Raw genomic sequence first — 16,071 nt, forward strand, 5'->3', positions numbered from 1 at the left:
ATGCACATGACATGTTAAAAATCATCATTCCCACAGATTTTAACCATCTTTACACTTAAGCCCATACTTAATCATAGTCACTACTTACTAGTTCACATTTAACCAATTAAAACAATGTTTTGAATGTAGTAACATGCCTTAGAGAATCCCTCAATTCCTTACTAGATATGCACTCTATTTTCACTCAGATTTTCTAACTACACACCCTACACTAGTTATATGTGAGAAGATTGATGTAAAAATAAAAACGAATGCTCACATATATGTATAACAAAGAAAGCAATTTCCGGAGTTAAGAACATGTTTATAAATATGATCTCATGAATGGAATGCTATTACTTAGATGCGAGAACCAATGACACCATATGCTCATACCAATTTCAAACTCCACAAATTGAAATACACAACACTCAAGATTAAAGTCAAGGGTTGTAACGGGGCTTAAGGTATTGGCTAACAAAAACGGATATGGAAAACAAACGTTCTTTAAAACAATAGTAAGCAAAGTATGGAAATCGAAACTTAGAATTCACTTTAGCATGCCGAAATCAAATTCAAAACAGAAGGGAAGACTCAAACAATCAATTAGGGCCGAATGCAACTCTTTGGACCCTTTCTTCAACAAACAACACTTTGGAACTCTTTTTCACATGCTCATCAACTATTTTGCATGTTTTTCACACTTTTCTTTTTTTCTTTCTATTTTTCACGAATTTTTTCTTTCTTTTCTCATTTTTTTTTTCTTCTTTGCCGTGCCTCATTCAAGACTTTGGCACATCCCTATATCACTAATCCTTCCCCCACACTTGTTTTCCGCACACATTGATCAAAAGGAATTCTTCTTACGTTATGCTTTACTACGTTTTAAGAACAAGGGTGTGGATGGTCCTAATCTAGGCTAGGTGAGGATAATGTGGTTGACAAGGGAAATAGGCTAAACGAGGCTCAACGGGGTTAACACCTACAAAACATAATGGAATAGGGATATACGGCTTTTGGGCTATGGTGGACACTACACAACTTAATCTTGAATATGTGTTATGCAAATCAATGACATGTTTTGAATGAAATGGGCATGAGTTCTAGTGTTTGGTTCTAAGTGATGAAACGCCTTCTAAGTGTCAACCAAGCAAAGAATAATGAGATCATGCAACGACTTTAGAAAACAAAGAATGCACAGATTTTAACTCTCCAAATAAACGTTTAGGCTCAAGTCTCACAAGGTTGTAGCGTTAGTTTGAGTACTTCCTTCAAGCATGTTACAAAAACGGATTTTTACTTTATGATTACATGTGAATTCATAAGTTATAACCACAACCAAGCATAAACCAAAGAGTAAATCAAACTTTTATCCATGTTTATAACTCTCTTTAACCGTCATGCAATTACAAACCGAATCCTCATCATTGTGTTGGAAGGTACCCTAAGACACAAACAAACACACAAAAACGACTCTTTTTGGGTTTTTTAAAACAAATTTTTCAAATTTTTATGGGATTTTCGGATTTTTGACTCAAAACTCATTAAAACACACCAAAACAGCTTAAAAAGGCTTAAAAACAGCAAGAAACAACATTTGAAATTATGGGTGACAAAACCCTACGAATTTGCATCAAAACACTTTGGTTACCCCCCCACACTTAAATCAAACATTGTCCTCAATGTTTCAAGCATAGACTCACACAAATAACAAACAAACAAACAAAACAACATCTAAACAACCTAACATAGCAGAAACGAATTGAACAACAAAGAGAAGAGTTTAGGAACGCAAATCTGGAATTGGAGTGCTCTCTATGTCCTCCTTTGTTGAATGCATGGGTTGCCTCCCAAGTAGCGCTTGCTTTAACGTCGTACAGCCGGACGAAGACCTCATTCACTCCTTACTAGGGCCCACGGCAACCAAGGGTATGTCATCCACGGCATGCTCCACAAAGGTGTCATAATAGGGCTTCAAACGATGCCCGTTCACCTTGAATTCTTGTCCCGTTTTCAAGCTTTGGATTTGGACTGCACCATGAACAAAAACATTAGTAATAACAAACGGTCCAATCCACTTAGAACGTAACTTACCGGGAAACAAACGTAAACGGGAATTGAACAATAGCACTTTCTGCCCAATTGAGAATGATTTCCCACGGATCATGTTGTCATGGAAAGCTTTGGTCTTTTGCTTGTAAATGCTTGCATTATCGTATGCCTCGTGCCGTATCTCATCAAGCTCATTCAATTGCAATCTCCTTTGACTTCCCGCTTCATCGAGGTTCATGTTAAACTTCTTGATGGCCCAAAGTGCTTTGTGCTCCAATTCAACGGGAAGATGGCACGCCTTGCCATAGACAAGTCGGAAGGGGGACATCCCAATGGGGGTTTTGTACGCCGTACGATACGCCCAAAGTGCATCATCTAACCGTAAGCTCCAATCCTTCCTTGTTGGCCCAACTGTCTTCTCAAGTATTTGCTTGATCTCTCGGTTGGAAACCTCGGCTTGGCCATTCGTTTGAGGATGGTAAGGTGTAGAAACCTTATGGGTGACACTGTATTTCCTCAATAACGCTTCAATGGTCCGATTGCAAAAATGTGACCCTCCATCACTAATGATCACTCGTGGCATTCCAAACCTTGCAAAAATGTTAGTTCTAATAAAATCTGCAACCACTTTAGAATCATTAGTCCGGGTGGCCTTGGCTTCCACCCATTTCGACACATAATCAACCGCAAGAAAAATATACATGAAACCATACGATGAAGGGAAGGGACCCATAAAATCAATACCCCAAACATCAAAAATTTCAACATTTAGGATAGAAACCTGCGGCATTTGGTCCCTAGCACTTATACCACCCATTCGTTGGCATTTATCACATGTTAAGCAAAAAGTTTTAGCATCTTTAAAAATACTAGGCCAATAGAATCCACATTGTAACACCTTGAGGGCTGTGCGTTGTGTGCCAAAGTGCCCTCCACATGCATAAGTGTGACAAAAACTCAAAATTGAATGACATTCAGAATCATGCACACAACGACGTATAATCTGATCGGGGCAAAATTTCCATAAGTACAGATCATCCCACACAAAAAACCGTGCATCATGCCTAAGTTTATCACGTTGGTGCCTAGTGAACTCACTTGGAAAACGTTTTGACACTAAAAAGTTCACTAAATCGGCATACCAAGGCTCACTAACCTGTAGGGACATCAATTGCTCATCCGGGAATGTCTCTGGAATAGGTATGACATCTTCTTCATGCACCAAACTGCTCAAGTGATCAGCCACAACGTTCTCACTTCCTTTCTTGTCTCGGATTTCGATATCGAACTCTTGGAGAAGAAGCATCCATCGAATAAGCCTTGGTTTAGCCTCCTTCTTCGTGAGCAAGTACTTCAACGCTGCATGATCAGTGTAAATTATTACTTTAGTACCAAGTAAATAAGAACGAAACTTATCTAAAGCAAAAACAACGGCAAGGAGTTCTTTTTCCGTTGTGGAGTAGTTCAATTGAGCATCGTTCAAGGTCCGAGAGGCATAATATATGACGTGTGGCTGTTTGTCCTTCCTTTGTCCCAAAACAGCGCCTAGAGCATAATCGGATGCATCGCACATAAGCTCGAAGGGCATGCTCCAATCTGGTGGCCGAATGATGGGGGCCGAAGTGAGCATCTCTTTGAGGTGTTTGAACGCCTTTTCACATTCCTCGTTGAAGTCGAAGGTCACATCCTTTTGGAGAAGTCGGCATAGGGGTGTGGAAATCTTTGAAAAGTCCTTGATGAATCGCCTATAAAATCCTGCATGTCCCAAAAACGAACGAACCTCTCTAACCGAAGTTGGAGAGGGTAAGTAGCGTACAAGATCTATTTTCGATTTATCAACCTCAATTCCCCTTGCAGAAACAATATGACCTAAAACTATGCCTTGTTTTACCATAAAGTGACACTTTTCCCAATTTAAAACAAGGTTAGTTTCCATGCATCGTTTTAAGATTAATGTGAGATTTGCCAAGCAACCATCAAACGAATCGCCAAAGACACTAAAATCATCCATGAATACCTCAATAATCTTCTCAATAAAATCGGAAAAGATACTTACCATGCATCTTTGGACCGTGGCCGGTGCATTGCATAAACCGAATGGCATGCGGCGGTAAGCAAAAGTACCAAATGGGCACGTGAAGGTGGTCTTTTCTTGGTCTTCCGGAGCTATGACAATTTGATTATATCCCGAATACCCGTCAAGAAAACAATAAAAAGAATGACCGGCTAACCTTTCTAGCATTTGATCGATGAATGGTAGTGGAAAGTGGTCCTTCCTTGTAGTGTTGTTGAGCTTCCTATAGTCAATGCATACTCTCCAACCTGTTTGAATACGGGTTGGCACAAGCTCATCCTCGGCATTCTTCACCACAGTGACTCCGGACTTCTTTGGGACAACTTGAACCGGTGAGACCCAACGGCTATCCGAGATTGGATAGATCACTCCACAGTCGAGAAGCTTTATAATCTCCTTTTTCACTACTTCCATCATCGGAGGGTTGAGCCGGCGTTGAGCCTCTCGAGTTGGTTTAGCCCCCTCCTCTAGAAAGATGCGATGCATGCATGTTGTAGGGCTAATTCCCTTAATATCGGCCAATGTCCATCCGATGGCTGTTTTGTGCTCTTTCAACACCCGAATCAACTTTTCTTCCTCTAATGCCGTGAGTGATGAAGATACAATGATGGGCAACGTCTCTCCCTCTCCCAAGAATGCATACTTTAAATGATCCGGCAACTGTTTAAGCTCAAGAACGGGGGCCTGCATCACAGAAGGTAACAACGTATTAGTGGAAACGGGAATTGGAATTGGGTTAGAAAGCTTACCATGATGTTTTGGCAATGATTCCAAGGCAGCCACAAGCTCGGCATGTTCATCCTTTGGTACGGCCATGTTGGGATCTGTGCCAAGTCCTTGTGCAATTGTCGTTTCGAGTGGATTGTCCTCCAACATATCAAGATAATCCTGCGCCAATTCATCCAATATATCAATAGAAAAACAAGAATGATCATCTTTAGGAAATTTCATAGCTTCAGAAATGTTAAAGTTAATAATCTCCCCATCAAATTCCATTGTCAACGTCCCTTTGAACACATCGATCTTGGTGCGTGCTGTTTTCATGAAAGGCCTCCCAAGTAGAATCGGCAATGGGGTGACATTGGGTGAGTCCTCCATCTCTAAAACGTAGAAATCCGCTGGAAATATCAAGTTATCCACCTGCACCAACACATCTTCCAAAACTCCTTTCGGATATGCATTAGAACGATCGGCTAATTGAATTATAACACCATCGTTTTTAAGCTCTCCTAAGTTCATGGATGCATAAATTGAGTATGGCATGACATTAATTGAAGCTCCTAGATCTAACATAGCATGTTCAAATTTAGTATTGCCTATAACACATGGAATTGTAAAACTTCCCGGATCTTTGCATTTAGGAGGTAATTTTCTTTGCAAAACAGCGGAAACATTCTCACTTACCTGGACAACCTCTTTGTTTGAAATTCTCTTTCTTGTTGTACATAGTTCCTTCAAAAACTTGGTGTACCTAGGTACTTGCTTAATTGCGTCAAGGAGAGGTATATTGACTTGCACTTTCCGGAACGTCTCTAGAATGTCCTTTTCAGCTTCTTCTTTCGTTGTTTGCTTGAACCTACTAGGAAAGGGGACATTCAAAGGAAAATCATTAGTAGGAATGGAATTGGACACAATTGTACCTTTATTTGGCAGATTGGATGGCTTAGGAGCCATGGAGACTTGCGGCAAAGGAACATCTTTCCTTGCCGTGGCCAACCCTTGTTCCTCCTCTTCAATTATCACTTCCTCCACCTTGTTTGGGGCTGATTTGGATGGTGGTGGGGTTGTTCCTACTTGTTTCCCACTTCTTAACATGATTGCCTTGGCAGATTCAAAGCCTCCTTTCGAATTTGCAATGGTTGAGCTAGGCAATCTTCCTTGCTCTCGAAACTGCCCCATGAACTCGGCAATTTGCCCCACTTGTTTCTCCAACTCGTCCACCTTTTTGTCCCTATTTTGCATTCCCTGCGCCATAGAAGTTAGTAAATTAAAAATTTGATCATTATCAATAGACGAACCTGATTTTTGGGTGGGTTGTGCTTGGGGTTGAGTTGGTGCAAATGGCTTTTGATAGAAACCCGGGGGTTGTGGCCTAAATGTGCTTTGTTGTTGGCCTTGTTGGGATTCTCGCCATTTGAAATTTGGATGATCACGCCAACCGGGATTGTAGGTGTTAGAAAAGGGATCATTTCTTTGTTGGTATTGCTGCCCAAAACCCACGGCATTGAGGGTCTCCCACCCTCCGTTCTCGATCAATTGTGGGCACTTGTCCGTAGGATGTCCTTGCATGGAACATACACCACACGCACTTACATTTTGAACTTTTGGCCCTTCCACAACCTGAGAAAGCAACGTAGTAAGGTTAGCCATTTGATTTTGAAGTTCGGTTATGGCACTTACCTCATTCACTTGGTGTTGCCGTGTGGTGCTTCTTTGTCCAACACCTTCGTATTGTTGAGCGTTCAACGCTCGATTGGCAATCAAAGTCTTTGCTGCCGTGGGGGTCTTGTCCACCAATGCTCCTCCCGCCGAGGCATCTAGCATTTGTCGTTCGATTGGTAGAAGTCCCTCGTAGAAGTATTGTAGAAGAAGCTCCTCCTTCATTTGATGCTGTGGACAAGAAGCAACAAGAGATTTAAAACGTTCATAGTATGTAGGAAAAGACTCACTTTCTTCTTGTTGAATTCCACTTATCCTTTTTCGTAGGAGAATGACTCGAGAGGTTGGAAAAAACTTCTCTAAGAAAGCCCGTTTCATGCTCTCCTAAGATATGACTGTTCCGGGAGCTAATTCATATAACCAATCTTTCGCCTTTTCCATAAGAGAAAAGGGGAAAGCCTTCATCTTCAATATACTCCCGTCCACGTTTATCGGAGTCATGCTTGAGCAAACGACTTCAAACTCCTTCAAGTGCTTGTTTGGATCTTCCATGGACAGCCCATGGTACTTCGGAATGTGATGTAACAAGCTTGACTTCAATTCGAACTCGGCAGTTTTGTCCTGAGCCGCCCTAGGGTACTGGATACATAGAGGTGCGGCATTATCCAATCCCGAAGCGGAAAGCTCCTTGATCGTTCGGTTGTCCGCTGCCATGTCTTCCACTTCCTCTTCAATTTCAGAAACGGACTCGGAACTTGAACTTGATTCACTGGGTTCCGGGTTCTTCCTCTTTCGTCTCAACTCACGCTCAAAATCGTCGTCAAAGTCTAAAATATGTTCTTGAACCGGATTAGAACTCCGAGTCATAAACAAGTACCTAAAACAAGAAACAAAATAACATAAGAATCTGATCTAATAAGAAAAACGAAAATAACAATCCAAGGGATTAGCAAAGTTGCTAATCCCCGGCAACGGCGCCAAAATTTGATGTGAAAATTATGTTGACACTCAAATTAACCCTCTTTTTATCAATTGTAGCAAAGTATGTAAGTAGGGATCGTTCTAAACCGGGGATTAGGAGGGATTGCAAAATCACTTGAAAACTGACTCAAATATGTAAAAACAAGTTTAAAACACTAAACTAGACTCAAAGAATGCAAAACTAAACTTTAAAACACCAAAACAAACCAAAAGACTCAAAACAGCACCAAAACACTCAAAACTGCCTTAAAAACACAATCTGGGCAGTTTTGGACACTAAGCACCAAATTGGACGAATTTGGGTTTTAACTTGAATCAAAACACTTAAAAACACAAAGTAAAACACTTACTAACTAATTTGACACTTTAAAACAAAGGGGGATTGGTTTTGGACGAATTTAAAAACAAAACAAACTTTGTAAATTAGAACAGATTGTAAAAACGAATTTGATTTAAATGGGTGAATGGAAGGCTAGCTAAGGGGTTCATCTCCACACATGTTATACTTGCATACAAAACGATTTCCAATTGCTTTTCAATAAACCATGAATTCTCAATGCCCCAAGTTAATTAGGTTCGCTTAAATTAACCTTCAGATTTTCCTAACGTTATTGAATTGGATGATTGCATACGACAACCCAAACATTCCCCATAAGTCCCCTACATGATTGCATAATAGAGATACAAGCAAGAATCATTAAGTTTTATGAAAACCATAAGCATTGACGAAGCACTTGTTACTATGATTGCATGAAACTTATGCCAAGAATTTACTTAACGCGATTGAGATCATCAACCTTTACTACTTGTGAATATAATTCCATAACGATTAGGTGAAATTTCCTTATATCCTAGCACTCAATTCATGTATGATAATTAAGTGTGCACTCTCAACCAACACACACAAATCAATGTAATTCACATAGATAAGTAAATTGAATTCACAACTTATGAAACGCAATTAGAAGTAATCAAATCATAACGCAAGCACAAACATGTATTTCGAATCCCCCCCTAGCCAAGGGGAGGTTTAGTTCCTCATACGCACAAAACAAAGAGAATTGAATTTAAACATTGAAATCAAAGGAAAAGAAACACCTAGAAATTTCAGCGACGCGAACTTGAATTGCATGAACTTCCGAGCTTCCTTCTTCTCCTCCTTGGTGCGGCAAGGGTCTAGGGACAGGTTTAGGACCTTAGGTGTATGGATGCATGGTTATGGAGGGATGTAGTAGTGTTTAGGGGAAGGGAATGGTGCGGCAAAGATGTGGAGAGAGTTTGGACGAATTTCTGGAGTGAATTGTGAATTGTGGTGAGTGGTGATCTGGTTTAGGGGTTAATAGGAGTATATATAGGCACTTAAAACCCTAGGGTAATCAGATATGGACTTGGATAACCCAAATCCACAAGGAAATAGGTCTAAACAATCAGATTTTGCAAGGGAAAAGGGGTCCTAGGTGCGGCAGGGATAGGATAAGGTGGATAAGGCTTCTAGAAAGCCTTGCAAGGCAAGGAAATCAGATTTCTAGAAGCTAGGGTGCGGCACCAATGTAGGGATTAGGGATAGGGCTTCTAGAAAGCCCCAAAACTAATAGGAATTGCATGAAACCCACGGCAAGGATGTAAACTTTCTAGAAACTTCTCATTTGTGTCCTACAACACTTAGGAGTCCTTCTAGCATTAGGAAAACATGTCTCAATCCTCCCTTGACTTGGAATTCTTCTCCTTCTTCATCTTGGATTCCTTTTCCTTCTTGGACTTGGAAAACTTCTTTGTTGCTGAAACTTGATGCCATTTGGATTTAACTTTCCTACTTCAAGTAGGAAACCTTGTTTGAGTAGGAATCTTCATCTTCAAGGAATCCTAATTCAACTAGGAAACCCATTTTGACTAGGAATCCTAATTCAACTAGGATTCCATCTTCACTTAGGCGCTTTCCTACTTCGACTAGCAAACCTTGTTCAAGTAGGAAACATCATCTTCAAATCTTCAATTTCGTCCATCCTTTTGGCTCCAAGCATATGACATTCATTCCGAGCTCAACTTTGCTCCAAAAGGCTCCAAAATGCATCCTTTTGCATACTTTGCCCTTAGAACCTGAAAACACATAAAACTAGCTTAAAAGACTACTTTACTAAGCAAAAACACTATAAATGCACAAGAACAAGCTAAACTAAGGCGCATAAATATGCTCCTATCAACACTAGTGCTTGTTTCTTTGTTAAATGAATAAAGAACTTGAGAAGAAAGCACAAGGGCATGGACACTTTATGTGCCTTAATTCTTCACTTCAAATTGTTGTATGAAGAAATGAGAGTTGCCTTGAACAACTCTTGAAAGTTTTCAATTATGTTTAGAACATAATGGTTGGTTGACGAAAATAGTCCATCGACATGGACTTATGATGATTTTAAATCATTGAGTGTTGAAGTGTTAAACCACTTCTAGAAATGGAAACTAGGCAAGGACTTCACCTTTGTGTCCCTATCCAAATGGTTCACTAAGTTTATTGTAAACTATATAGTGAACAATAACCACAGGCTCTCCAAATCGTTTGATGTGTATAACACAATTGAAATAAGTTTCAAGAGAGACAGTGGTAGTTTAGGGACCATGACTATTGTAGACAAAGGAGAAGTCAAAAGAAGAAAGCAAAATAACTCCAAGGGAACAAACTTTCTTTATGAAAGGATGGACATTGGAAGGGGTATTTGCAAGAAATGTCTTGCAAGTGTCAAGAACACACCTTTCGAAGGTGTTGTAAATTGTTCTTGAATAGTTCAAAACAGTTGGTTCTTCTACTTGAATGCTTGATTCCGTATTAGTAACTATGTTTTACAATCGTTGTAAAAGTGTGGCTAATAAGAAGTAGAAGATTAATGAGAGAAGGGAAAGTACTTCACATTCGAAACGTGAATAAAATATAGATCTATGCGAAAGCAGTTAGTACTTACTTCCTCATATGAACTACCAAAGAAAATGGAAAAACAAAGATTGTCTTTACATTCCAATTGAATAAAGGAACTTAATTCCATATGTTAAATGGATAAATGTTTTGTTTGACAAAGCATTGTTCTTTATTAATGAATGATTAGATTATTGTAATCTAATTAATTATCTCTATAGTAGAGATGATATGGTAGTGTTAACTGTTTAGAATATAACGATGCTTGAAACCCAAAAGGTTGCAAGGTAGTGACTAATCCCAATTGAGTTGTGATACCTCAAAAACATAAAATACGAGTTGGTCGTAGATGGATGCTTTGGATCGTTAGATCCGGATCCAACACCTTCTTATTAAAATTGTATAGAGGCGAAATGTTCGAATCTTTATTCTTTTGGAAAGAAGAAAGAATCACAAAGTTGTTGAGGTTAATTCACTTAGATGTTAGTGGCACTTGTCCATAACATAATACTACTCATGTTGTATGACATTCACTGAAGATCACTCTCAGTTGGACTATAGTTTATTTTGAATAAACACAAGTCCAAATACTTTGCAAAAGGTTTCAAAGAATTCAAGAAATGTAAGTTGATGAGTAAGACGTCTAAAGTATTTGCCTCCTTAGATTTGATCCAAGGAAAGATAACACTTTAGAACAGTTTCCTTGAAAAATATCAAGGAAAGAAGCATCAAAAGATAATGGATTTCTCCATTAGGAGAAGAATGAACTTGAATAAGATTTAATTCGTTGGATGTTATCAATTACCCATATATAGGATATATACTTCTAAGACAATATGATTGTCAATTAGAAGATCTTCCAAAATTTTCATGACTCCATAAGATGTAGTTGGAAAGAAAGACAAATCTTAATCATGTTAAGATTTGGGGTTGTGTGCTAATAAGCAATATTTGTTTGAGAATTATCTTGTGGATATCCTTAAATTAACATTTGGATATCACTTCTATAAACCAACTAACAAATGTTGTTTGTTGGGTAGTTCATTGTAATCCTACACTAGGATTTGCCTAAGATAGCGCAAATGAACAAGAGATAGAACTCAAAGAATGGGTTCTTTGAGAGACAAGATAATAATCAACAAATATAACAACCTAGTTCCTACACCACAAGCTCCAAGGTAGTCGAGAAGGATTTATAAACCGTCTCAGTTGAATGGTTTGAACTTTATGACTATGTCATAGAGTTGCACCTCTTAATTCGAAAGAAATAAGAATGAAAATCCTTATGACTACATTGAGTGTATATACGATATATACTCAAGGAAATGGTAAAGTACCATTTGACCCGAAATAATGAAACCTCCATAGCTAATTGGTAGCTTAAGGTGACTACAATTAAAGAGATTGGTTGACTTGGAAGAAACCATCTTTAACGTAGTCTTGGTTTCAATTAATTCGAAGATTGCTAGCTACAACTAAATGGTGATTCAATGTTTGGACATAATATGGGTTTCCGAAACCATTATTAAGATAGTCTTGATAATATATGTCTAAAACTATGAATCACAAGACATGTAAGTTGTAGAGATCCATCCATCATGGATCTTAGCAAGCTAGTGGGAGCTATAAGCGTCTTATGAGAGAAAGATCAAATCGTTTGATTTCTCATAAAGATGTGAATAAATCTTTTGTTTACTAGGTTTACAAAAGATTAGTGGGAGTTAATCATATTCCTAAATTTAAATATATATATATACACATATATGATATATTAATTTTGGAAATGAAAAGAATACTTCTTCGTTAAAGTTATGACTTTAAACATTCTATAACAATAGAATGTATATGGGAGATATAGTCTAAATACATGGGATATAAATCTATAATGATATATTTCAAGATATAATTCGATTATATCAATCCCTAATAATAGACAAGAGATGCTAGGAAGTTTCTCATATGATGATAAACTTCAATTAGAAGGACGACTCTAGTGAGACTAGCAAGTTGCCCTTCTCAAAGGGAACGTACCCTTTGACTCCCAAAGAAATAATGCGTAAATAGAATCCTTTATGCATACGCAGAAAGGTGATTTATGTATTTCATATTGTATGAAAACATTGATATGAGTTGTACCTAGAAAGGTACAAGACGATATCAGTGCAAGCCCAGGATCAGAACCATGGCAACTGTCAAGTGAGTCTTTAAGTATTTAAGAAATACTAAAGGATGGATTCCTCAAGAATGTGGAAGAATTAGAGTAACGTAAAGGAAGCGTAAATATATTAGATTATAATCTAATCCATCATTGGATGTTTCTTCATTATGAATGAAGAGATAATCAGATATCTCTTTATTATGACTAAAGAGATATTTGGATGGAAACATTAAAAGTAATGACTTTAGTGTGTTCCATTATGAATGCGAAATATATTGCCATATAGAAGCTTACAATAATGTTGTTTGGATGGGAAAGTTCATTTATGAACTCTCTATTCGGTTCCAACCAGAAAGTGTCTCTAGTGTACCGACACTGCGACACTAATGGGGCGATAGCTCAAGCCAGGGAATCAAGGTCTCATCAAGATCCGAACTCAAATGAGAGACTGAACCACATGATTAAGAATCATGTATAATGGTGACGTCGTTATTCTCAAGGTTGCCTCTATGGATAACATATAGATATCCATTGTCTAGGCCTACTACTCAGCCATTTATGAAATGACTACAGAAGAGGTATCATCACTATGACCAAGCTGATTGGCTCTAGTGCAAGAGGGAGATTGTTGGAAATGTGCCCTAAAACCAATCATATGATGATACTTTATGGACATTTCACATGTTAAACTAATCTAGTTTAATATCAAGGGCAAAGATTATTGTTTGAGCCGTCTCATATAAATGTTATACGCTTAAACAATAAGTCCAAGGAATATGTGAGTGGGAGAATGCGATCTAAAGAAGTTTGATTCATGAGACCATTCTTTCGTAGACACATCCTAAACGTTCCTGATCATAGGATTACCAATTGGGCATGGACAGTCCGTTAAGATTAGTACGTGCTGTGTCTTCTCTCAGGGAGAGTGACTAGTCTCGAGTCATTGGTGTGTGTGACATCAAGACAAGTACGTAGGTGCTCAATAGAGAATGAGTTCACTGAACACGATCAACGAAGAGTTCTCATATTCATGTCACATGAGAACTCATGGTTGGGATAATGCAAAGTAGTCCTTTGACCTGAGGCATCATAGTTGTCTTGTGGTTAGGTACTTGATCTTTGATTATGTCATAGTCACCCCATCCGCGGGTGTCCACAGCATCGTCGGGGTTAAGCCACTTAGCCATGGAGGCAAGTGAATGCGCAACAAGGGATCTCTAACCTTCAAACCGTTTGGGGGAGAATACTCTATGATATGATTAAGAATCTCTGGCCAGAGTATGAATGAGATTTAGGAAGTCGTTCCAAATCACATTCAAGGAAATCATATAAGCACACGAATCACATTGGATAGTAGACATGAATAAATTATCAAACCAAAAAATGTGGTCAAGAGTATTGTATTAGAGAAAGACCGTATTGCATTTGTAATCCTAAACTGAATAGGTTCTCCACCTCTTATGATTAGCTTGGGTAATCATGATATGCTGCTAGGTATCACTCATGGTTTGTGGAAGCCCTAAACGTGTATAATCACTAAAGGGAGAATTGAAAGTAAGTTTCAATTCACAATCGATTTGAAATGGTTTTAATCGCCCACTGCCTCGCTAAAAGGAACCTAATGGATCGTACACCGTGTAAGGTGGAGATTGAAGAAACAATGGAGATGAGTAAGAATAATTAAATGGTTTAATTATTTATGGCAAGGATTAATTAATATGTTAATTAATCAAACGAATAAGTTCATTAAAGACCTCGGGATAGTTTTGGACCTTAAGGCCCAATGGGCTTCGAACGTCAAGCCCATTGACTTAAGTTGTATGACAACTTAATGAATAATGATTCACAAAGGCCCAAATAGCCCAATAATACCCTAAGGCCGGCCATTTAGAGATGGAGTGAGTTTTGGACTAATTTATAAGTTTGCCACTCCAATGAATTAAGGTATAAATATGACTTTATAGCCAAAATTCATTTAGGGTTTTCTTTTGGGGAAAGGATGAGAACATAAGCTCTCATTTCTCTCTAAAGTGGCCGGCCTCCTTGGAGGGTTTAGCTAGCAATCCTACTACTCCAAGGTCACTCATTTCTTCTCCAATCTAACCTTGGTGAAGAGACTTAGAGGTTCTTAATTTTGGGAACTTGGAGAACCATTTCATCCATCCAAATCCATAGATCTAAGATGCAAGGAATGGAGGCCCTCTCTTTGGGTGATTAGCCTTTGCTTATGCAAAGAGGAATCTACAAAGGTATAATTTCTCAACTAACAAATGTTGTTTTAAGTTGAGTCAAGGTTCACCAATCTACTATGCTTTGAATTTCATGGTTAATGTTTTGTTTTTAAGTGCATACAAGCATGATTCCGCCTTTTAATTGTAAATTGCATGCTATAGATGTTGCTTAAATGAACATGTTTTTTCACAAAATTTCCTTCATGGAGTTCCAATGCTTATGGTTTAAGCCTATCAATGACCATCTTGAAGTGGATCACTTGATTATAAGCAACAATCAACTTTTCATCCTTTGCATAAGTAGCGGAACGAAGCTCAGAAATGGCACTTTCAAGATCTTGAATATGAGGTATGTAAAATCAAATCTTCTTCTCTGCATTTTCATACTCAACTTGGATCGCATCAAGCCTAGTCTTCAAGTCAACGATCTCTTGGCAAGCAGTCTCAAGCTACAGAGAAATGGGGTCTGATATTAGACCCCTTGAAAGCGGCGAGCTCCGGTTCCAACCTCTTGATATTCTTAGTAGAAGAATAAGCTTCGGCTACCACAACTTTTGTCATCTCCTTAACAGCCTTGGTATCCTCTTGGTTAAGAACCATAGACTCGGCCGTGATAATAGTTGTCTTCTGCATCATGGTAAGTAGAGCAATCTTTCAATACTCGGTTGTATGCTTCGCAAAGGAACTTGGGCAAACAACCCCTCTAATGCCATCGACAAACTTGGCACAAGCGTCCATGTCTTCAAGCAGATTTGGTTTCAAAAGCGCACAGATCTTAACAACCTCCCCATAAGCAGGTTTAGTGAATTTCTCACAACTGCCTACGCTAACAGTCTCCTCCTTCCTAGCAGGCAAATCAATCTTAGCAGGAGGAGAAGTAGGCCTTGGTGCCCCTTTAGCAGCTGAGTCTACTTTATCACTCATCATATTAGCAAGCCTCTCAAAAGGTGAACCAAACTTAGCTCCCAACGGATGCCTTGGTACTGGTTTCTACACTAAGGGCACGCCACAACCTCTACGCTGAGCAACCCTATTAGTAATCAAACTAGCCATCTTTGGCATGGTAGAAGTCATTGGCTCAAATCTAGCAACCCCATCTTTCATCCCCTTGGAAGAAGTCAAGTCATTCACAAGCTTGGGAGGAGCTGGCAAACCATCGCGAGCAGTGGAAGAAGTCTTCGGTGTTTTCTCAACTGATATCTCTTGAGCAGGCGGGGAAGATCTCTTTTTCCCACCTTCACTTGTAGCTGATCCATAATAACGATCTGATCAGCCAATGCATCCGCCTTAATCTTATTCATCTCATCTCTCA

General features: G+C 38.8%; 1 protein-coding gene across 1 annotated transcript; it reads right to left on the minus strand.

The window, feature by feature from the left end:
* Nucleotides 1-1,551: 1,551 nt before the first annotated feature.
* On the minus strand, nt 1,552-15,686 carry LOC126625441 (uncharacterized). Its single transcript, XM_050294535.1, has 5 exons — nt 15,446-15,686; nt 3,901-4,203; nt 3,089-3,786; nt 2,463-2,791; nt 1,552-2,429 (listed from the first exon to the last, which is right to left on the minus strand). Exons 1-5 carry the CDS (start codon nt 15,684-15,686, stop codon nt 1,877-1,879), a joined length of 2,124 nt encoding a protein of 707 aa, XP_050150492.1. The 3' UTR covers nt 1,552-1,876.
* Nucleotides 15,687-16,071: the final 385 nt, after the last annotated feature.

The sequence above is a fragment of the Malus sylvestris genome, chromosome 6, assembly GCF_916048215.2.
Source record: "Malus sylvestris chromosome 6, drMalSylv7.2, whole genome shotgun sequence".
Lineage (NCBI taxonomy): Eukaryota > Viridiplantae > Streptophyta > Magnoliopsida > Rosales > Rosaceae > Malus > Malus sylvestris.

Coding starts and splice junctions, on each gene's coding strand:
- LOC126625441 (XM_050294535.1), bottom strand. CDS start 15,686: ATGATGAGTGATAAAGTAGACTCAGCTGCTAAAGGGGCACCAAGGCCT. Junction 4,204..15,445: donor TAGAGGGGTTGTTTGCCCAA/GTTCCTTTGCGA, acceptor ATAATCAAATTG/TCATAGCTCCGGAAGACCAA. Junction 3,787..3,900: donor AAAACAAGGCATAGTTTTAG/GTCATATTGTTT, acceptor TGGGACATGCAG/GATTTTATAGGCGATTCATC.